This window comes from Bicyclus anynana, chromosome 9 (genome assembly GCF_947172395.1).
Source record: "Bicyclus anynana chromosome 9, ilBicAnyn1.1, whole genome shotgun sequence".
Classification (NCBI taxonomy): Eukaryota; Metazoa; Arthropoda; class Insecta; order Lepidoptera; family Nymphalidae; genus Bicyclus; species Bicyclus anynana.
The window spans coordinates 3735777-3759952 of record NC_069091.1 but is presented as its reverse complement, the minus strand read 5'-3'; the positions used below and the strand labels follow the sequence as shown (position 1 = coordinate 3759952).

At 34.7% G+C, this 24176-nt stretch overlaps 1 protein-coding gene across 1 annotated transcript in view; it reads left to right on the top strand.

Moving 5' to 3' along the window:
- LOC112050183 (cell adhesion molecule DSCAM-like) overlaps positions 1–23767 on the top strand; it is a 49387-nt gene extending 25620 nt beyond the window's left edge. Inside the window, exons 3-7 of the mRNA XM_024088376.2 lie at positions 3626–3825; positions 15162–15372; positions 15950–16077; positions 18842–19010; positions 21088–23767. Coding sequence (XP_023944144.1) covers positions 3626–3825; positions 15162–15372; positions 15950–16077; positions 18842–19010; positions 21088–21215 — 836 coding nt within the window. The 3' untranslated portion in view covers positions 21216–23767. The remainder of the gene's footprint in view (positions 1–3625; positions 3826–15161; positions 15373–15949; positions 16078–18841; positions 19011–21087) is intronic.
- The last annotated feature ends 409 nt before the right edge of the window (positions 23768–24176 follow it).

Sequence of the window (24176 nt, the reverse complement as noted above, 5' to 3'; positions counted from 1 at the left end):
GCACATTTTTCTATAAAATAGAAAGTTGAGAGCCGCTGGAAGCTTTTCGTAGTAAATGCCTTCCTAGTGATGTTAAAGTGGTGGGTTCACAACTAAAACCATGTCATCTTTTTATACTATCACAAATTTAAATAAAAATTTAACACATAGCGGAAGTCATGGATGAGTATTCCTACTTATTTTTTACGTTAAGCTCTTAAGCCGTTCCAGCATAAAGGCCTTTCCGTAAACCGCACTTTCCTCTTGGGAAAGAAATGAAATTGGTTTGCTTCCATAATAAACAAGAAAATAAGCTAATTTCACTTCTGCGCAGTAAAATATTTCCCTTTGTCTTGGGGAAAGTTTTAATATTTAAGACGCATGTCGACATGTCGTCAACATGTCCTTTTTTACATAATAAAATGTACCGAGTTATGAACACGCTTGTTGAAGGAAACTCTTTGTTCTTTGAGTGCTTTTCATTGTAACTTTTAGCATGAAACGAGTTTAACTTACTTTATATTAGCACAGAAAGTGGAATACTATTTTATATTACGGAAAACTGACACGGTTTCTATTTAAGTTAATATGAAACTTTATGATTTAAATGTCCTTTTATGTTGCCTCGTTGGTCCAATGGTTAGCTAATGAGGATGCGCATATTAAAGTCCTGAGTTTAAGCCCTGGGTGGACTTATTCTTCTTTTCAATAAAAATTAAGTGTGGGGGACACTTCACATCCCCGTTGCCAGCTTATCACCTTCAGCCGTGGTATCATTAATTTCTTGAATTGATCGTTTCAGGAATCGAATATTTTAGTGCCTACCTAACTCCTTATCCTATCTCGTCCCTCCTATACGGCTCTTTATTCGTGGGCGGTTAAAATAAAATGATAATGACTATGATGATGAACGTTGTCATTGTGGAGCTGCAAGTGCAAACGTTCTACAAAGGCTGAAAAAAAATTTATAAAAATAAAAACGATATTTATATATTTTTTAAATACTTTCGGTTGACCTCAGACGTCAGTTGGCAAAAAGACACCTAATGATGATTGTGGTTGGTCCACTATTTTCAAGATCGCAGCCGTAAGACAAGGGTGGCGACCTCACAAACTTGGTTTTAGCTTTCCATTGACACATCAAAAATATAACTTTTTAATGGACTATAGTATGCGCGTTATCATCTGAGTCGTCCGGTCATAAAAGTCAAAAAAGATAGGAATGTGCAGCGCGCCTACCTGCGCACCCTAATTATCGATAAACGGCTACCTGCGCACGTGCTAATGATGAGTCAATAATGATTTGGACGATTCTGATTGGTCGGTTTCTAATGTAATTGCATTGCGTATTTTTTTTGCTATAAAAGCTCTAATTAGAGATCACGCGCCGCTTATAATAAATTTGGCAGAAGACGAAGATTCTGATGATGAAGACTCAGATGAAGATTAATTTTATTTAGTTAATAATTATATAATATGAAATATGTATTATATTAAATCAAATATTGTTAATTTTTTTAATTTTGTGAACAAGATACGATAATAAACTTTACTTATCGATAATATGTCTTTCATTGTTACACCCTTCACTAGACGGCTCCATAAGACCCATAAGTGCAAGCGAGATAGATATAGAGAAATGATTTATGGCCCTAAGACTCAGTTGTTAACGCGCGTACTATAGGTGTCTTTAGGCGATATACATCATCATTCAACTTCAAAGCATTTTTTTATAGATTTAGTTAAGAACTTCCTCGAAAAAACAAAATTTGTTTTCCCCGACTTGACTTCAAGATCCGCATCTGATCAACTAGACAAAACCTTTAAAACAAGGAGCATCGCTCCATCTGAAATGATAAACATTTCAGCACAGAGGTCTTCACTTTGAATAAATAAATAAATAAAACATTATTCCATTCATTGTTGCTGTTATGAAAAAGGAAATGCCGGATAAATAAACGTCGCCCGCTTACAGAATTTCGCCGGCATCTGTCGAATTGAATGCTAAAATTGTGCAGTGTTGCTTTGGACTACAATACAATCGCAGTTTGAGAGTGTTGTACGTATTATGTAAATATCAGTTCAGTTTATTGACAAAACGTTTTAAACTGCAAATCATAATATTATGTTCACAATATTTTCTCAATGGAATGGCTTACTAAATATGAGTAGATCTGAGAGCGATCTAACATAGCTTATTTTTACAAAGATAAAACCTAAGGTTTCAGTAGCTTTAGTTGGCGGCCTCCGTGTTCTCCGTGGAGGTTCTGGGTTCGATCTCCGGCTGGGCCGATTGAGATTTTCTTAATAAGTCCAGGTCTGGCTGGTGGAAAGCTTCAGCCGTGACTACTTACCACCCTACCGACAAAGACGTACCGCCAAACGATTTAGCGTTCCGGTACGATGTCGTATAGAAACCAAAAAGTGGTGTGGATTTTCATCCTCCTCCTAACAAGTTACCCCGCTTCCATCTTAGACTGCATCTTCACTTACCATCACATGAGATTGTAGTCAAGGGCAAACTTGAAAAAAATACAAAAAAAAAGCTTCTTATGTGCTTTAAACGCAGGTAGGTAGCTTTGTGACACCTATCTTTATAATATAAAAATAAATTAAAAAACATAAAACTACAAATTAAACAAATTGTATATCATCGTTCATAGTTTGAGTAACATTATTATACAATAAGAAATGCGAAAATATAAATAGAAGGGTGTAAATAGAGGTTGAAAGTTGAAGTTTACTTCTATTTTCACGCGGACGAAGTCGCGGGTATCCGCTAGTAAATATTATAATCATAATAATATCATTGCCGCCAAGGGACACGTCAGCTCGTCCACGCTAGCTAATTAAAAGTTTCGTTATTAGATTCATTAATGTTGATTTATGCAATTATGTTACTTATCTACTCCCCTCATGTTATGGGTTGAAATTTTTGTCAATTGCACACATTTTACCAATGCGGAGTTATGCCCGTTTTAAATCTTTATCAGCCAATTTAAATGGTCCCCTACAAGACCAGACCCTTCTCATAGTAAAGGGGATTTAGAGCTAAAACCCACAACGCTGCTTAAATGTGAGTAGGTTAGCTAACGAGTGATAATATTGGGTAATCTATAACGATCACTATCAGAATATTTTAATAATTACCGGTACTGACGGCTTAACGAACTCTCCGAGTAGTTAGACCCATCTCCAGGCTTAATGTGATAATTTTATATTGATATCAATATCATAGCCCTGACCCTGACAAACCCTGGACTTGACACTAGGATCAGTAACCAAAGCCAAATAGACTAACATTGGATAAACTTACTGTTTTTCTTTTTTCTTTACTAATTAGCCCTTGACTGCAATCTCACCTGATGGTAACTGATAATGCAATCTAAAATGGAAGCAGGCTAACTGAGGAGGATGAAAATCTACACCCTTTCCGGTTTCTACCCTACATCGTACCGGAACACTAAATCGCTTGGCGGTAAGGTAGTAAGCCTCCCACCAGCCAGACCTGGATCAATTAAGAAATCCCAATCTGTCCAGCCGGTGATCGAACCCAGGACCTCTTGCAAATCCACCGTGCATACCGTCAAAAAACTCGAAGACATAAATCTTGATAACAATACTGACATCTGTTCATTTTCTTTAGCGGATTCCGGTACAGAAGGCCCTTTAGACGAAACAACAGTGGATATATCATCAAGGAAGTTCCGAGCGGAGTTCCTCCAGGAATGGCACAATACACCAGATGCTCCGTACTTCGATCCCAATACACCGAGGAATATAACCGGCCTTGTGGGACACCCAGTTAAACTGCTATGCCGAGTCAAGAATTTACAAAACAGAACCGTGAGTATTCTATCTCGCCACCTTATCCATGCGAGCAATATCCTTAACTAATAGTTTAAAAAACTTAAGAACACGCTTGATAACCATATCATGGGGGTGCATTTCAAATATCTAGTCCGCCATCTTGAACGTTCGCCATATTGGATTCAATCACGTGACTATTTTTTCGTATTTCTGACAGCAAACCCTTTAATTTGATATCCATATCATGTGTGTAGGGTGGATTTCAAACAGCCAGTCCGACATCTTGGGGAGGCCGCCATATTGGATTTGTAATGACGTTTCTTAGCCAATCATGTATTGTCATCAGAACTCAGAGCGTGTGTAAACAAAATTTCATCCTAATCGAAGACCGGGAAGTGGATCAAATTAAGATTCTAATATTTTCTTACATACATACTTTACAAATGAAGGTATTATAAGTGTGTTAAATACTAATAAATCCTAATTGAAATAAAGAAATTGTGTTAATACTTTTATTTTTTTCAATGTAATACCGATTCACGTAAAAATTAAATATTAACGCTGTTCGTTCACTTTACTACAATTAAACACAACACTCTTTTTAACTAACTTTTATTACTCACTTCACAATATATATAGAAACTAATATTAAGTATCAACCACGCGGTGGGCTTATTCGTTCAACTTATATGATATCGAATTGGAACAATGGTAGCGTGAGTTAGACGACTACTAACGCCATCTATCGGCGGTCATGACAACTTTTATCGATTTAAACATTCCGCCCATCAAGGACTTGTCCTTTAAATAAACATACATTAATAAGATGAAACAAACTAAAATTCACCAAATTCAAAGAAAGTGATCTAAATGATTTTGCAAATTAAGGTTAACAATAATTACTTACAAAGAAACAAACACAGTGATTCAATACAAGCTTAATCAATGCAAATAAAGTTAGAATAATAGATGTTAAGCCATAATGAAAAATTTGGGTAACAATGAACAATGTTAAGTAATTGGTTAATCTTGAACTTATAACAATATGAATGTAAGCACAAATATCAATAATGTAACAAGTTAGCTACCGCCCACCGTGACAATTATTAAGATAATTAACTTTAAACTAAGTCTAAGGTAAGAAACATAGTTTACTGACAGGTCTTTTAAGAAAAATATTTTTACACTTAATAGTTACTACTCTAGTTATGTTGTCCTTGCCAGTATGTTTCTCTACAATTTTCCTAGGACCCATTTGGCCAGAGGGATGTTATCTTCTTTAACGATTACAACGTCATCTATTTCGTCTGTAGTTATTATAGGTTTTATTTTGTGTCTTTCTTTCTTTGATAATTTTAAAATTCTTTTACACATTGATAGAATTCTTAGTGCTTTTGATAACGATGAAAATGTAATCCATAGAAATTTATCTTCTGTTTCTTTTATTGCTACATAAGTCTTCATAGGTTTCTCTTCTTTGTGTGTATTAAATTTTGTTTTGTTACATTCGAGTTCTCTACTGTGAAGCCATTGCGGATCTTTCCACCAAAGTTCATGATCTGTCGTTACGTGACTCCATCGTTCATAATCAACAATGTTAATAATTTCGGATACTCGATTACTAACAAACGTTGTCCAGCGATTCGGCAAACCTCGTAGCCATGCCAACACCACAGTCGAGTCAGTCCAAGCAAATGTGTTATTTATACTTATGTCTAACACTTGGGATACTTCGTATAATAACTTCGCAGCCAAAAGTGCACCGCAAAGTTCTAATCTCGGAATAGATACCTCTTTCTCTATTGGTGCAACCTTCGTCTTGGCTGTAACCAAACTCACATGAACATTACCTTCTATGTCCACTGTTCTCAGATAAATAACTGCTGCATAAGCTGATTTAGATGCATCAGCAAACGCATGTAACTCTCGATGTGAATTATCTGTCAGCTTCATCCATCTAGGAATTTTAACATTTTTGAGGTTGACTAAATCTGTCCTAAAGTTTAACCAGTCAGTTAAGAGATTTTCAGGTAATGTGTCATCCCAATCTAAATTTGCTTGCCATAACCTTTGTATGTAAATTTTGGCCTTGACTATAACAGGTGCGATCCATCCCATTGGATCGTACAATCTAGCTATCTCTGAAAGAATTATTCTCTTAGTAATCTCATCGTTTGTGTTTTGTAAATTTATTTCAAATTCAAAATCATCTACTGTTCGGTTCCAAATAATGCCCAAAACCTTTAATGTATCGTTAGCCTTGATTTTTATTGATTGATCAGAACTAGTTGTTTCTTCACTCGCGTATTTTAGAAAGTTTTCACTATTACTACTCCATTTCTGAAGTTGAAAGCCTGATCCATGTAGTAGATTGTTCATTTCATTATACATCAATTTAAATTCTTTTTCAGTTTTACATGTAGTCATCAGATCGTCTACATAAAAATCTTCTCTTTCAGCAGCCATTTGATATTTATATCTTTCATCTTTAGCTATCTGTTGTAAACACTTTACTGCGAAATAGGATGCAAAAGCAGTTCCAAAAGTCAGGGTGAGTACCTTGTAATGTTGTATTGGCTGATTAGGATCAGGTCTCCAGAGTATACGCTGATATTTTGTGTCATCATCATGTACTCTGACTTGACGATACGTTTTAACTATAGCAATTTTTCCACATCGCCATCTCATCAACAAATGGTTCAAGTCTTGTTGCAATTTTCGACTTTTTATTAGACTGTCATTCAATGAGACACTATTCACATCCTTTTGGGTAGCAAAAACTATTCTTGCTTTTGTCGTGTCCTTGTCTTCCTTGACTACTGCGTGATGTGATAGGTAAACTGTTGTAGAATCTGCTTTTTCTTCATTACTTTCTATTAACTTCATATAATTTAGTGTAATATATTCTTTCATAACTTTCTGATGTTCTTCATAATGATTCGGATTCTTTAGTAACTTTTTCTCATTATTATAAAATCTTTTCAAAGCTAACTCTCTAAACTGTCCTTCTTCACATTCAGGTTTATCTATTTTGAACGGCAGTCTCACAACGTACCGCCCATCGTTATCTCTCGTAGTAGTTGATTGAAATAAATTTTCACATTTGATTTCTTCATTCGTAAGCTTCTTTTGGAAAATGTTATTTGGTTCTGTCTCTAGTTCCCAAAATTGTTTCACGAAATTGTCTTCTCTAAATTTAAGGTGCATGTTAACTACTCTTTTATACTTTGTATTTGTATCTCTCGAAATTCTTCCTGATATAATCCATCCAAAGATTGTGTTTTGTGCAATTAAATTATCTTTTGGATGTTTGATCATGCCCTCAATTAATATCTCACTATATGCTTCTGCCCCAAGCAAAATTTCAATTTTATTGGAAGTAGCATAGTCTGGATCAGCAAGAAATCTATCTTCTATTTCTAGGTGATCAGATGATTTAAGATTGCTCGACGGAAGTGACCATGAAAATGATTTCAGCACATATGCATCTACTTGGATTGAATTTGCTGGATTCTGACGTGATTCGACATGTAACGAAACCATGTACTTAATTCTCGTTTCGCCAGGCCCCAAACCTGACACCCAACCATTGACTGGTGAGCGCTTAAGTCCAAGCAGTTGAGTTGTAGCTTCCGAGATGAATGAGGCCTGTGAGCCCTGATCTAACAATGCTCTGATGTGGTGCTCACAGCCGTTTCGATCTCTTGTTTTCAAACGCGCAGTTGCAAGTAGGACTTCGCTAGGTTGATGCTTCTCAGTCGAGAAGCTTGAAATAATTCTCCTTTCGGTTCCCAACGAAGTTGATGGTTGCGTTTGATGGTGGGTTGAATTAGTTTCTTGATTTAAGTTCTCATCAGTACTAAAAGAAACATCAGTCTCTTTGTTGTTGTGTAAGAGTGTGTGATGACGTCTACCACATTTTTGACATGATTTTGATAGTCTACAGTTCTTTACTGAATGAGTCGGCGCCAAGCAGTTAAAACACAGCCGCTTAGCCTGTACAAAGTCTTGTCTCTCTTTTGACTGTTGCATTCCAAATTTCTTACAGGCATAAAGATAGTGATTCCCTTCACATAATGCACAAATTGGATCCTTAACCGTTTTGGTTTTGTCAAGAACTGAAGTGTGAAAGGATTTAGATTTGGATACTTGATTGCCTTGACTAGAAGCCTTAGCTTTACTGGTATCTATCATTTCTAATGCTCGGAATCTGGTCTCTAGGAATTCGGCAAGTTGACTCCATTTAGGCAGTTCATCAGATGCAAAATTGCTCATTTGGATTTCCCATTGTTTGTGAGATTCGGTATCTAACTTGGAAATCACTAGATATATCAGGACTGCGTCCCAAGAATTAATATCAATGCCTAAATTCTTCAGCTGCTTAAGACAACTCAATGTTGTGTCAAGAATAAGTTTAAGTGCATTAGCCGACTCATGACTCATTTGTTTAATGGAGAATAGTGTCTTCAGTGTGGCGTTACAATTGAATCTTTTATTATCGTATCGCCTTTTCAATAATGTCCACGCTTCCTCGTAGTTTGCATCAGTAATGGTTAAATTTCGTAATAAAACTTCAGGTTCTCCACTTAGACAACTCTTTAAATAATGAAGTTTCTGAACGCTTTGTAACCTTCTGTTAGTGTGAATTAAACTCTCGAATAAATCATGAAAAGATTGCCATTCACAATATTTTCCATTAAATGAGGGTAGTTTGATTAATGGCAAATGTACTTCGTTATGCGTTGAACACGACCCGACATTAGGCATAGCAACGTTAACATTTTCTATTGTAGACTTAAATTGCTCGAGTTTAGTTTTTAATAATGATTTGTAGGTAGTGTAAAATTCCTCAAATTGTTCGTATAAATCTTCAGTAAAATATGATAATTCCCTTTTGATCTCTTTAGTTGCTTGAGCCACAATTTCTCGATGATCTGACTTAAATTCACTCCATAATGTATCTGCAGACTCTAATCTCGATTCTGTATAAGATTTTGTTAACCTCTCTTTAGGTGATTTTTTAAAATTTCTTTCCGATTTTATTAAGTTTTCAAAACGATCTTCTTGAACAAGTATTAATGACTGCATCTTTATTTTCAAATGTTAACACCACTAATTTAATTTAAAAACAAAGCTCGTTTATGTAAAGTTCAATTATAAAGAATGTCCAAATAACTTATAGTTCAATGATACTGTTGTCACTAAAATGTCCAGTTAACAAAACATGAAAAAAGTTCAAACACATTTAATTGATTGCTTCTTAATTATTCACAAGTGAAATTATTATATTTGTTCACAAGAGAAGTTTTTCTAAGTCCATACACGTATAAAATTTCAAAGTCTTTTTGAAGCGAAATTTTTCTAAGTTGATGCACGTATAAATTTTTCTAAGTCTTTTTTAAACGAAATTTTTCTAAGTCAATACAGGTATGAATTTTCTAAGTCTTTTTTACAAACACTCGCGATTGCACTAAGTCTTTTTCACTGATTTTATTTTCTAAGTTCTTTTACTCACAGTTTATCCCGGGTTTCGGCACCATAATGTTCGTTCACTTTACTACAATTAAACACAACACTCTTTTTAACTAACTTTTATTACTCACTTCACAATATATATAGAAACTAATATTAAGTATCAACCACGCGGTGGGCTTATTCGTTCAACTTATATGATATCGAATTGGAACAATGGTAGCGTGAGTTAGACGACTACTAACGCCATCTATCGGCGGTCATGACAACTTTTATCGATTTAAACAAACGCCTTCCGAAAAAATATACATGAAATAATGAAAATCCCATCCAAACTAATTCAGTTTTTTTTTTAAAGTACAATGTAACATTTATATATAAATAAAAATAAGCAAGCTGTTTACTGCATTCTAATCTTCGACATTGATCATGTAACCTTTGAAAGACGTGTAATGCTTTTATTTTATAAAAAATATAGATTATTGATTGTAAATTACAAGATTAACACAGTTAGATACGAGGACAGATGAAGCTAATTAAAACATTGTAAATACTGACAGAAATGAGTAAATTAAGTTTTTCAATTCTCACTCAACTCTACTCAAAACAAGAATACTTTTTAATAATTATACAATACATTGAATGAGCTATTTACATGCAAAACTGAAGTTGCAGCTCTACTAACATAATTCAGGGACAACTTCAAACTTGTCATAATTAAAAAAAAAATCAAGTGCGTGTTGAGGCATGCGCTATGTAGAGGTTCCGTAGTTATTTATCATAATATTTTCAAATGTCATCAACTGTTACTTCGAATGAAATAAAGGTTTTTGTTACGTTTTGTAATTTAAAATATAATGTAATTAAAATTATAATAAATAACGATCTATTTCTGCTGTACATAAATATATTTAAAGCTTCACATAAATAATAATTAACTACTCAAAAATATTCAGATTAAAAAATCTTTGGAATATATTTTTAAACTAATGTCAACAAACAAAATAAAAATACCTGCTACATACCATTTTGAGGTTTCACCAAGACTAATGGACTTGGATATCAATTTTTTTTTACAAGTTAAAATTAAAAGTTTTAAAAATCTCCATGAGATCATAAAATTAACTAGAATAAGGAATATACTTTGATGCCATAAATTATTTCCACGTTGTATGACGTGTTGCAACGAAATGACCTGGATCAAAGAAAATTATTGTCTTACTTTAAATAAAAAAACCGCACCAATATTTGTTTATTTTAAGTAAATTAAGTTTACAAGCACTTTTAAAACGTCAAGTTTAACTATTTGTAAAGTATTCCATTATGTGCTGCTGTGATAGAAAACTATATCGACAAATTGATACTTTACTACGGAGCCCTAAGTACCGCTATCACGTAAGAGACACAAGAGACTTGACCTAATAAAAATCATCCAATAACGCAATCAACAAGGCCAATATAATATTTGTGTCATTATTTTTATTTCACGAGGCGAACAATTTAGTGTTCCGTATAACGATCAAAGCGACTGTTCCATTTTCGCTGGGAAACGTTGTTATTAAAAAATGTAAAATAGGTATCTAAACAGCGTAAAATAAATAGACGTCTAAACCTTACTAAACGCATTCTAGAAAATTATACAACTGTGTACGTAATTAAAATTTAATTTTTGCCGGAATTTATATATTTCAGCTATTGGTTTGATCTGGCAAACGAAGACATGATTTCACGTATCTTATTATCCCAGAACAATTAACAAATCATTTTTTCTTAACTTAGGAAGATAGGCTGCCAAACGAAAGAATCTAAAAAGTCTGACTATTGTCCACGCTTCAAATCAACCAAATCACCGATAAGGATTAAACTCAAGAGTTTTGAAAAGTGATGTAATTTTCCACGATTACAAGTTCAGGCATACAATAGAAAAGTTTTAATGACATTTGTGGCGTTATATTCCACGTTCTTTTGCGTTTAAATTTTGTTTTTCATGCTTGAAATATGTCAGATATTCTAATGTGTTCATTTCGTAGAAAATTAAAAATATTTTATCTCGGAATTTTACTTCTATCATATTTTTTTTTAATGTCAGAAACTGATTAAAAATGTAATAAATATATGCATATTCTTGTGCTTCACTTTGCAGAAGTACTGACAAATATTAGGTATCAGCGACATTTATAGCGTTATTTATAGCATACTTAAATATTCAGCAAGTACTCCAACAAAGATAACAGTTAGAGTTTTGATGAATTTCACTCGTAAAATTTTACTTTGCATATTATCCGCATTCCTGCGCGTCGTCGGGCAAAGTTTCCCAAAGTAATTGTAATTTATTCAAAAGTTTGTATGTTTCTTTGATGTTTTTTCGAAGTGTATCGAAGAGTCGTTTTAAATAATGTCACTTTCGAATTCAGTACTTACGAATATGAGGTTTTCGTTTCAAATAAATAACCTTTATTCCTCGAATGCAAATAAACAGGCTTACCGTGGGAATAAATTAATATTTTTTTTCAAATGTTTTATTAATAAAGTAATTTTGTTTTTTTTTTCAAACTAAACCACAGTGAATGTGTTAGGATTTGAAGAAGAAGAAGAAATACTTTATTGCACACAAAAATACAGTTATAAGATTTGATACTAGATAGATCGACTAGCGAAAAGCGAACCCAAGAAGTTTAAGGCGTTTTACATAAATTGTTAATAATTAGAATTAACTACAATTTTTAGGTTTTAAATATTACTGTTTTCAATTCATATTCTCTTACTTGACTGAATATATCAAAAGATTAGTAACTAGATATTGTAAAAGATTTATTTTGTAATTATTTTTTACCATGAAACAGAGAATTCTGTTTTGAACTATTTTTGAAAATATGCATTACGATTTAATGATTTAAAGTAGGAGAATAATAATAATAAATAAGTGCATGTTAGTTAAAAAATGTAAGTGCCGTATTGTGCCAAATGCTCTTAATATATTTATATAAACAAATAAAAAGGTATATATTAAACTTAAAATGATAATAGAGATACTTTATAAAGTCTTAAAAGAACTTTATTCTCCTTTCATAAAAGTAAATAGGTGTTCTCAGTCGTAGGTACTATAGGATATTTAAATACTCACACGTTGAAGCTTTTATAAAATACGGCATTAAAAAAAACATTCATATAAAAACTTCTTAAAATAATATTACTGCTACTTGGGCAAACTTTAACCGTCAACGTAAAACAAAGTGAATTATATGCTAAATATAATAATTTTATGAAAGAAACTCGCTGAAACGATTCTCCTCGTGTTTCATAAAATACTTTGGGACACTTTGGCAACATTTGAATACCCGTCAGTTATATTCTTATTTAATAAACTTCAGGCATCTACTGTGCTTCAGGTATGTCTTAGTGAGTATATTTACCCGATACTGGCTTTTATTATTATTTTTTGTCTACATGTTTGTACTGACTTGGTGATTTGACAACAAATCGCACACGATTTCACAAGTAAGTACGGTATTCAACTATAGAGTTTGGAATACTGTGGCTTTGAAAGGTAGCAGGTTTCAAGGGCTCATACTAGACGATGGAGTCAGTCCATTAGACTTTGGCCTTTTGTAGGGACTTCCAAACATCACGATGATGAGCCGCCTGCATCCAGCGAATCCCTGCGACTCGCTTGATGTAATAAGTCCACCTGGTGTGGAGGGTCGACCAACACTGCGCTATCTAGTGCAGTGTCACCATTCCAGCACCATGAGACCCCAACGTCTATCGGCTCTTTGAACTATGTATAAAGCATATAGCGTATTTTTTTAAACATTTTTGAGGCAAAATGATACTAATATGAGAACCGCAGCGGCAACCTTTCGAAATACTCCGTTAAAGATATCTAAAGCATCGGGCGTCATTTTATTCTAAATATTCGAATAATTTACGACCTATGTAAGGTACGGTCTTTAATAGAGTCTGAAAATATTTACTGTCGGTAAAGTTATAGTATTATCAATAGGCCCACTTTATTGCGCAGTTCGGACCCTACGCGATTGCCATCGCCCAAGCTTATCATAAATATAAAACCCCTAGAACCGATAACCCTAAACTTTTTATGTTTACCTAAAAATTATGTTTTGGGCACCGTTGAAGCAATGCTTATGATGACATATTTGGGTTTCTCGTTTAATAGAGTTTAGATTTGAATTAAATGCTGTCTTATAATATACTTAATTAAGACCTATTGTCTTAGTCTTAGTGACTTCAAATCTGGTAGGGGAGTTTAGCCCTGATGTCAGCATTTTTAAAAGCAATTTGGATTTGGGTGACCGTATCCAAACTAAAAAGAAACATTATCATTATTTTTAGAACAATGAAGCATATATTTTAGCACTTTATACACTTTTTAAGGAGTTCTTTACATCATTCATTATATCCTAATCTCGGAGGAGATGTGGGTAGCATATAAAAAATTTTTTTTTTTTTTTAAATTTTTGGTAAACATCCAGCTACCATTAGTTCAATTCACATTTTGTTCAATTTACATACGAGTACCATTTACCACTTATCAATAACATCATAACAGTTAGTGACTGTGTGAAATAAAATAAACGTTTCCAATAATTTTATTTTCGATTTTCGATTTCGATTCGATTGTAGTTAAGGGCTAACTGATAAAGAATTTTAAAAAATATAAAAAAAAAAGTCTTAGATTTTTCTAACTTTATGGCGGATGAATTTTAGATTTTTCTTATCTTTCTATTTTCTTATACTACCCTGGTATATTTTAGTTTGGTTTATAAATCAAACCAAAGAAACTTTTTTTAAATAAGTAGAAAATGAAAATTAGTTGATCTTAATAATTTTGTGACATCAGAACATGTACGGAACACAAAACAAGCGTAAGCACTTTAACATGCAAACGAAACGGTTAACATAAAAGCAATTTCTGCAAAGTTTTCGAGCACTAACTCGACTCAAAGGGAAATTACTGTCTCAGTAGGAGCTCTTAACTAACGAGTTATGCTGAACCTCTAATCGCCTTGACAGCAAGAAATCTCATTTTACTGAATATCTAAAGTACTAAGATAATAATTTATACAGAAAACTTTTAACATTAACATAAACATTTTCATTTCCCAATCAGAGCTTTTACCGTATTGATCCAATTGTTAAACATTGTAACTTTGGATCACGAGTTCCTAGGTTCTTTTTTTTAAAGAAAAGAATATTTGCCATATCTTTTTTTAATATGACCAATATTCCCATTCCCCTCCAACTAGTCGGGAAAGACTCTATTAGGAGTGGGTGCGATAACAGACTATTACTGGGCGGGGATCGAACCACCACCCCTTGGTGATGAGTTCGACCACTCTTACCGTTGAGCTCTTGAGGCTCTAGTTTCGAGTTCTGAGTTGGGCTGAGTCAAATATTGGAGTTGTTGTTGACAAGTTGGTGTTTCACCCTAGTGTCTCGAAGAGAAGCTGTCGGTCCCAATCACTATCATTACCTTCTTAGAGTTATTGTTGCAAAATCAAAAATTATCACCCTAAACCCGATAACCCACATTGGAGCGACGTAGGAGCTCTAAGCTCCATATCTCCCCTTTTTTGTAAAGTACCGTAAAAAGGCAGATGAAGGTGATGATAGTGGCCGTCTAAATAAAACTACCATTTACCAACCAGAGCATGCGGTAGGTCTAATAATGGAAACATAACCTACTAGTCATCATTATCAATCCATATTCGGCTCTCTGCTGAGCTCGAGTCTCCTCTAAGAATGAAAGGGGTTAGGTCAATAGTCCACCACGCTGGCCCAATGCGGATAGCCTAGTAGACTATTCTAATATGGGTGATGATTATGATAGTTATAGTCCGAATAAAAATGATTATCGTAATAATAAAAATATTCTATAGGTATCGTGGGTACGTCACCGTGACATCCACTTGCTGACAGTGGGTCGCTACACCTATACTTCGGACCAACGCTTCGAAGCGCAGCACAGGCCCCGGTCCGAGGAGTGGGCACTCAGGATACGAAGTCCACAGCGCAGGGACTCCGGACAATACGAATGCCAGATTTCCACTACACCGCCCATTGGTCACGCGGTATTTCTAAATATTGTAGGTAAGTAGTAATATACAAAGAAAATATTTACAAAAACGTTTTATTTAAGACTAACGAACGTCTCCGATTTTCTAAAACAATAAATGCTCAGCGTCATGGCTTTTCTTCACTGCTACAACGCGCTATTTTTTTTATATTTCGCTATTTGGTCTTTCTGTGACTGCGACAACGCGTTATGCGCGTTTTCATCAAAGCCATAACACGAATTTCGCCATGTGGATGTTTTACTGGTCACAGTAAAACAACGAGTTGTGAGCTATTTTTCCGCTCACTGCGCGTTTTCGATCTTGAGCGTAACATATATACTAAATAAAGTGGTGCACCATAAATATTTTAAGCTACAAAAATTAACTCAAAAACCGTTTTTTTTATATTTATAGCAAAATTATAAATTTAAATTAGATTTCCTAAAATGGTGCGTATCTTAGTATTAAAACACTCGTGTCACTATTACAAAACTCACTTCGTTCGTTTTATAAAATGCACTCTCATTTTGATAACCCCTATTATGCAAACTATTCCTGATATACTATTAAATCATAGTAATACAGAAACTAATCCTCTTCCGTCTGTACAGAACCAGAAACAACGATATCAAGCGGCGCTGAATTATTTATACAAGCGGGGTCGACTATCAATCTTACTTGTACAGTTCGGCATACGCCCGAACCACCCATCTCAATTACGTGGACTCACAGAGACCAGGTTAGTTTAATATTAAGATAGGGAAATACCCCAAGCATCACCATGACCAGAGGTCCGGCCTATATTTAGGTCAGAGTATCAGTATTAGCATTCAACGTGGAAGTACTGTCAGCCTGTATAAAAAAGCCAAGCTCGATGTGAAATGTTTATCAATATTCTATTTGATTGCTTATTTTATACCTAGTCTAGTAATTTTATATCTAAAATTCCTAAATTATTAACAATAAATTTAATAATCCAACAATTAGGTATAGTTAATATCTTTTCAATAACATTTTATAAAAAAAAAACAATACATAATTTTAAATAAATTGGGTATGAAATGACATGTGTTTCCTACCTTCATTTTTAATTTATTTGTTGATAAACATACTAAATTGAGTTTGGCTTTAGTTGTCATCGATTAGATGAAATGACGCCGAAGAGTTTGCATTTAATTTCAATTTAGTTGTATCTAGTTTTTTTTTCTCGCTTAGTTTGTGATTTGTATTTTTATAGTAAAGTACGGTGGGCGACTAAGCGGTTCTAACAATGTGGCTTTGAGAAGTAGTAAATTTCAATAAAAGTATAAAACGTATTTTTTTATATTTTCTACTACCTATATTGAGAAATTATGTAGGTACCCAGTCGCCAGAAATTTAGCTCTTAGCCCGAAAGTTGATTTTTATTTATCACAAGATAATTGTCGAGTATAATGTAAAGGCAAAAGGTATTGAAATTCTTTTGTAAGACTTGTAGCAAATTGTTTTCTCCTTAGTACATTTGAAAGAACCTTTTGTATTTATATTTATAAAATATAAAGGCGTTGGCAAAGTACGCTTTAGGTATTATAAAATAATTGCGAGATTTAAGCATTCAAATAATTAATCCTTTGATTTTAACTTGAAATAAACCCCTAGAGTATCTGGAAATTCTTGTTAATTAATAAGGGCCAACCCTCGCACAGGTATTCAAAGGTATTCCAAATCAATTGTTTAAGTTGAAGCTGTATTATCCAGATACAAGTAATTATAAGTTTTTAGGAAGCTGTATTTGATTCATCATCATCATTATCAACCCATATTCGACTCACTGCTCGAGTCTCCTCTCAGAATGAGAGGGGTTAGGCCAAATAGTCCACCACGTGGGCCCAATGCGGATTGGCAGACTTCACATACGCAGAGAATTAAGAATATTCTCTGGTATGCAGGTTCCCTCACGATGTTTTTCCTTTGTTTGAGTTTGAGACTGAAAAGTTGGAGGTGTATGCCCCGGACCGGATTCGAAACTACGCCCTCAGAATCAAAGGCAGAGGTCATATCCACTGGGCTATCACGGCTCTACTCAACTGGGTTATCACGGCTCTGTATCTGATTACCTACATACTAATATTGCAACTGCATGATTGGTCCCGACTAGCTGGTTCAGCTACGGACAATGAGGTCCAGTGTTCGAATCCTGGGTCAGCCCAACAACAAAAGATTTTATTATATAAAGAGGTTATTGGGATTGTTCTTACATGAAAAATCTTAATAGTAGCCTCGAGTTGGGAGGTTTGCGGTGTTAGTACACCCCCGTGCCTCGGAGAGCACGTAAAGCCGTCGGTCCTGATCTCTCACCGGTCGTGTCGGTTTCCCATCGGATTTCGAGAGTGAGGGAAGACTTAAAAAACTTAGACTTAAAAAAACATCCAAGCTACTAGAATACTAAAAATAATAATGTTGCAAGTCCTCAAATAATAATTATAATATATATGTAATAAATAAATGCAAAATTGGTCATTCATCACGAAATCCAGAAAACCGTTTGATGTACCAAGATGAAATTTGGCAGGGACGTAGATTGTAGGTGTCCACTAAGAACGGACTTTGCGATAGGGCTGGATTAAGGAGGTCTAAATGTGGACGAAGTTGCGGGCGTCCGCTAGTACTATATGAACGGAAAATTACTCCTCTAAACTAAGCGAAGAAAAACATATCAAAGAAAAACTCAGTGAATAAATCCATGTTATTAAAACCTACAGAGAACCAACGGGGCGGCTTAAGCCCCCAACCCACATTGTCCAGAAGTCTTTGACCTTTTCTAATATAAACCTGAGCGGGTTCTATGATATAGGCTCGATTGACCACAGATTGTACGAGTAGTTAGGTGTTTGTTTGTGTTATTTTTACTGAGTTGCTGAAAAAGGTGTGTTTACCTAGGCTATTCATTTTTTTTTTATTATTTACAAGTTAGCCCTTGACTTAACTTGTTACGCGTAGGTTGAAAGTCCATACCCATTTCGTTTTCTACACGACATCGTACTGGAACGCAAAATCGGCGGTACGTCTTAGTAACTAGTCACGCCCGCAACCAGACCAATTTAGGAAACCTCAATCGGCCCACTCAGGGATCGAACCCAGAAGCTCCGTTATATAAAACCCACGGAAGCCGTCAAAATGTCATATGTGGAAGAAAAATAACTAAATTTATGCTACAGCCCTACTCGATATGTACCTACTGTGTATATGTAATGTTGAAAAAATTTCATAATTTATTTATTTTAAACTATGTTTTGTTTTTTTTTTATAATATTATTCAAAATATATTAACAATATCTAATTGTCCTAAGCTTACTGATCGATCGGTAATCTTGAGATATTATTTATTGATTATACTACAGCTCTACCTAATGTTTACATGTTTACATACTCGATGTTTCGAGTATTGTCTCAAGATCAAGAATCAAAGCCAAATTGCAAAAGGATGAGTGTTAGTAACATTACTTATAACATTTTCTACACAGATAATTAACTTCGACTCAGCGCGTGGCGGTATATCACTAGTGACTGAGAAAGGCCTGAAGAGCACGAGCAGGTTACTAGTTCAAAAAGCCAAAGGTGCCGACGCGGGTGTCTATACGTGCGCACCGAATAACGCTCCTCCTGCATTGATCAGGGTTCACGTGTTATCAGGTATGATAATCACACTAATATTATAAAGGCGAAAGTTTTTGTGTGTGAAAGAGTGTATGTTTGTTCCTCCTTGGCATTGCGGCTACAAAAGCGATTGAAGTTTGGAATAGAAATAGATTTTACTCTGGATTAACACAGTCATATTATGCTACTTTTCGTCCCAGAAGGCTAAAGTGATTTGGCTGAAGTTTGGAATGGAAATAGATTTTACTCTGAATTAACACATAGGCTACTTTTCATCTCCGAAAATTTCATGGCTTCCACGGGATTTGTGAGAAACTACGCAGATGAAGTCGCGGGGGTCTGCTAGTCATCATCATCATCATCATCATATCAGCCGATGGACGTCCACTGCAGGACATAGGCCTTTTGTAGGGACTTCCAAACATCACGATACTGAGCCGCCTGCATCCAGCGAATCCCTGCGACTCGCTTGATGTCGTCAGTCCACCTGGTGGGGGGTCGGCCAACACTGCGCTTACTAGTGCGGGGTCGCCATTCCAGCACTTTGGGACCCCAACGTCCATCGGCTCTTCGAACTATGTGCCCCGCCCATTGCCACTTCAGCTTCGCAACTCGTTGAGCTATGTCGGTGACTTTGGTTCTTCTGCGGATCTCCTCATTTCTGATTCGATCACGCAGAGATACTCCTAACATAGCTCGTTCCATCGCCCTCTGTGTGACTCTAAGCCTTCTTATGAGGCCCATAGTTAGCGACCAAGTCTCGGAACCATAGGTCATCACTGGCAACACGCACTGTTCGAAGACTTTTGTCTTCAGGCACTGAGGAATTTCGGACGAAAAGATGTCGCGAAGCTTCCCGAATGCAGCCCAGCCGAGTTGGATTCGACGGTTCACCTCTTTCTCGAAATTGGACCTACCTAACTGGATCATATGTCCTAGGTATATGTATTCGTCTACAATTTCGAGTGCAGCGTTCTCAACTATAACTGGGTGGAGCGATACATGAGCATTACACATTATTTTTGTTTTGCCCATGTTCATTTTCAGGCCCACCTGTTGAGAAACGCTGCTGAGGTCATTGAGCATGGTACTAAGGTCATCCAGAGTCTGTGCCATGATGACTACATCATCCGCGAACCGCAGTTGAGTGATGTACTCGCCATTGATGTTGATGCCAAGTCCGCTCCAGTCCAGAAGCTTAAAGACGTCTTCCAGTGCGGCGGTAAATAGCTTCGGAGAGATCACATCTCCCTGACGCACTCCTCGCTGCAACTGGATTGGCCTCGTAGTCTGATCCTGAATACGGACTGACATAGTGGCGTTTTCGTACAAGCACTTCAACGCTTGGATATACCTGTAATCAATTCGGCATCTCTGCAATGACCTTAGCACAGCCCAGGTTTCCACCGAATCGAAGGCTTTCTCATAGTCCACAAACGCTAAGCAAAGTGGCTGGTTATACTCGTGAGTCTTCTGTATAACCTGCCGCAGCGTATGCATGTGGTCTGCTAGTATTATATTGAAAAGTAAAAGTAATATGTATACATACCATTACCTATCTTCATTCCAAATTTCACATAAATCTATTTTGCGTGAAAGAGTGGAAACAATCATCAATACCATTAAGATTATTGCACACCCAGATCTAAAGGGAACTAACTCTAAAATTTAACTTTTTGAGTTATGCCACCCTCGAATTTCTCAATAAAATTTCTATTCGGATTTCCAAACACTACAGTTTTGAATCATGTGCAATTAGCGACTTCGTGTAACACATTTGGTGTTGTCTTTTAACTTAGTTTGACGTCGTCTTAGGCCTCATTCACACGAGAGTTAAAAAAGCGATGCGCTAAAACCCAGCATTGGCAGGCGTAGCGTATAGTATGAAGTTAAAATGGGGTCTATTTCCAACGCACAAAATTTAAAAAGCTACACTGCTCGATAAAAAGGCGTGTGAACATACTCGTATACTTGGGAATACATTTGTTGTATTTGAACGCATTTTTAACGTCCGTTAAAAATACTCTCGTGTGAACGACGGCTTAGCGACCGACTTCAAATTACAAATGAAATGAAAATAATATTACAAACTGACTTTCTTTTTTATTTCTAGGTGAACATCCTGCAGCCATGCAGCAAGGCTGTGCAAAATCCTCCCTTGACTTCATAGTGTCAATAATGTGCACATCACTAGCGGTGTTTCTAGTGTTTTTTACCGATCATTTACATTTTGGAACGTGAATAGAAATATCTAAAACGTGACGGAGTATTTTTGAAATAATGAATTAATCAATAAAATTGTTTGATTGGTTATACCAAGAAACATTCTTTATATTTACCAATTTATGGTAAACATAATTATGCTATCTCATAATACCTTTACATTCGGATACCCCGTAAAATTCTAATTTATACTAATTTATTTAACTAAGTAGAGCTACAAAATACCTTATTGTGTATTATTTAATTATTCTAACATTTATATCATTAATTAAGCGCAAAGTTAAATTATTATATTTATTATACAATAAACTAAAAGTTATGACAATATATGCTATTCACTCACTCTCTATTATCTCTTTTGGTCATTTATGTCTATATTCTTTTAAACTGTCATTTTATTGAACAAAAAAAATATATTGTTATTTATTGTTTGGTTAATTGATGTATACATAATATTTTAGGTCAAGCAATGTGTAGCAAATAAAATAAAAAATGTAAATAAAATAAATAATGTAAATGAAATAAATGAGTGTTCAATTTATGTACTGTAAATAGTAAATTTAAATTTTGTCAATGTAAGTCGACCCAACAGATAAAAGTTATTGTCCTAGGTAGAATACGTCAATCAAAGAAATTGTCAGGTAGTACTTTTTTAAATAAATTAAAATACATTGTAAAAAAGTTTTTGTATAGGATGGTTTGAGATGTATAATATATGACTTTATTGTATAATTATATAAATTAATTAAATTAATGTAATTATGGATATATATATAATACATTACACCACACAAATTTTATAAAGGCAAAAGCTTTTCAGTCTGTTACCTAAACAAAAGTTTAAAAAAAATGTAAAATTGAAAGTTTTAATAAAAAAAAATCTTTGTTCCCGCCGGTGACCGTTAGTTTTATGTATATTTCACATTTTTCATCATTATAATCTTCACATTTTCTGAGTTTATAAAAAAGCATTACCTATACGAATAAAATAAAAAAAAATTTCTATAACATTACCTATACGAATAAAAAAAACCATTTGGTGGATTAAAATGAAATATTGCTAAAAATAATGTTCCGAGTTGATATTGTAACCTATGACAATGCAAATATTTTTGTATATTCAGCCAAATTTTGCAAAATATCTTAAACATCGACAGCTGATAATAAATGGGCGAGAAAAGAAAACGCGTTAACGAACTGAGATAAACGAAAACCGATAAATCACAATCCAATTACCACGACTTGATGTAACGGCGGGATAAAAAAACTGTTCTCAGTTAATATTCGCTTTCCCCTCTACTTAAGATATACCGGACTGAATTTCCTTTCAATCTCGAATTTTCCAGACAGTTAATCAATAACTAGGAATCTTGGTATTATCTGTATCGCGAAGTATAAATAAATGGTTTTCTATTACACGTAGTCAGAATAAAGAAAAGAAAGAACAATATCTTATAGACAACAGTCCCGTGGCACAGAAAACATATGCCCGTGGAAAAAATTAATTGGTAATTTTGACAACCAGCAGGCCAATTCACTAACTTTGACATAAGCTATTTGACATATACGAAATTTCACTCGGTGTCTACTGGTGGATGTCCTACAGTAGGTAGATTTTTTTTTATTCTTTTACAAGTTAGCCCTTGACTACAATCTCACCTGATGGTAAGTGATGATGCAGTCTAAGATGGAAGAGGGCTAACTTGTTAGGAGGAGGCTGAAAATCCACACCCCTTCCGGTTTTTACACGGCATCGTACTGGAACGCTAAATCGCTTGGCGGTACGTCTTTGCCGGTAGGGTAGTAACAAGCCACCTGGCCTGGCCTGACTTGAACAAATTAAGAAAATCTCAATCTGTCCAGACGGGGATCGAACCCAGGACCTCCGTTTTGTTAATCCACCGCTCATAGCACTGCGCCACGGAGGCCGTCAAAACTTTAGATGACTTTAATCAATTGATGTAATGTTTATTTTAATAGGTTGATAATAAAGATCAAAATAGTGAATAGGCCTACAGGAGAGCTGTTTAGAAAGATACAGGGCACAAAATAATAGCAATCAGTACTATTCTGTCACTTGTAAGCTGTCTAAGTGCAAGTGAGAATTCAAAAGCACAAGTTGTGATATTTTGGTTATATGTATAGTTTTCTTCGGCATTCATCACCATCGATAGAAAGACTATATTATTATTATTATATTTGTATCATTAGTAATAATATGACTATTGCATGTATACCACTAAACAGTTGCCTAAGGTCTGCTAAGAAATATTTTAGTTCATTGCTGCCCTTATAAGTTGTATTGTGCAATCTTCAATTTGCGCAATTTTATTCTTTAAAGTACGCCCCTAATTGGAGGTACAGATCTTAATAATGTTATGTCTGCATAGACCCTTATTTATATCATAAACAATGTAGAATAATTTATAACAAGCTACAAAATCACGTCAATTAATTTAGGATTATTATTAATCATGATTGTGTTACCGTTTGAAATGTATAAAATGTTGAAACATTGATAAATTAATTCTAATATTAAATAAAATTTTATTTATGAAATAATTTTATTGTTTTCTTTTTCGATTTCCATGCTCTCATCTTTTCATCACTTTGTTGTTTGTTTTAATAAACTTTCCGTACTGGAAATTAGGTAATTAAATGAGTTTTAAGATGAATAATTATTATAAATTCAAAACCATTGTTGGGTCGCTCACTGCATAGAAGGTAATTGACTGCCTAAACATGGACTAGGAGAAGGTGACCTCTATGATCCAAAAATCTGACCACCGACCTTCAGTAATAAAGAGGCACTCAAAAAAGAAGACAAAATAGATATATATCTTATTCGAATCAAAAAAACATAATTATGCTACGCTTTCATTCTTATATACCTATTTTAAGTAATTATGAACAAATCGCTTGAACTTTGTCTAACCGCAAAGATAACAAAGAAGAAGCCAATACACATTTTGCTTTTGC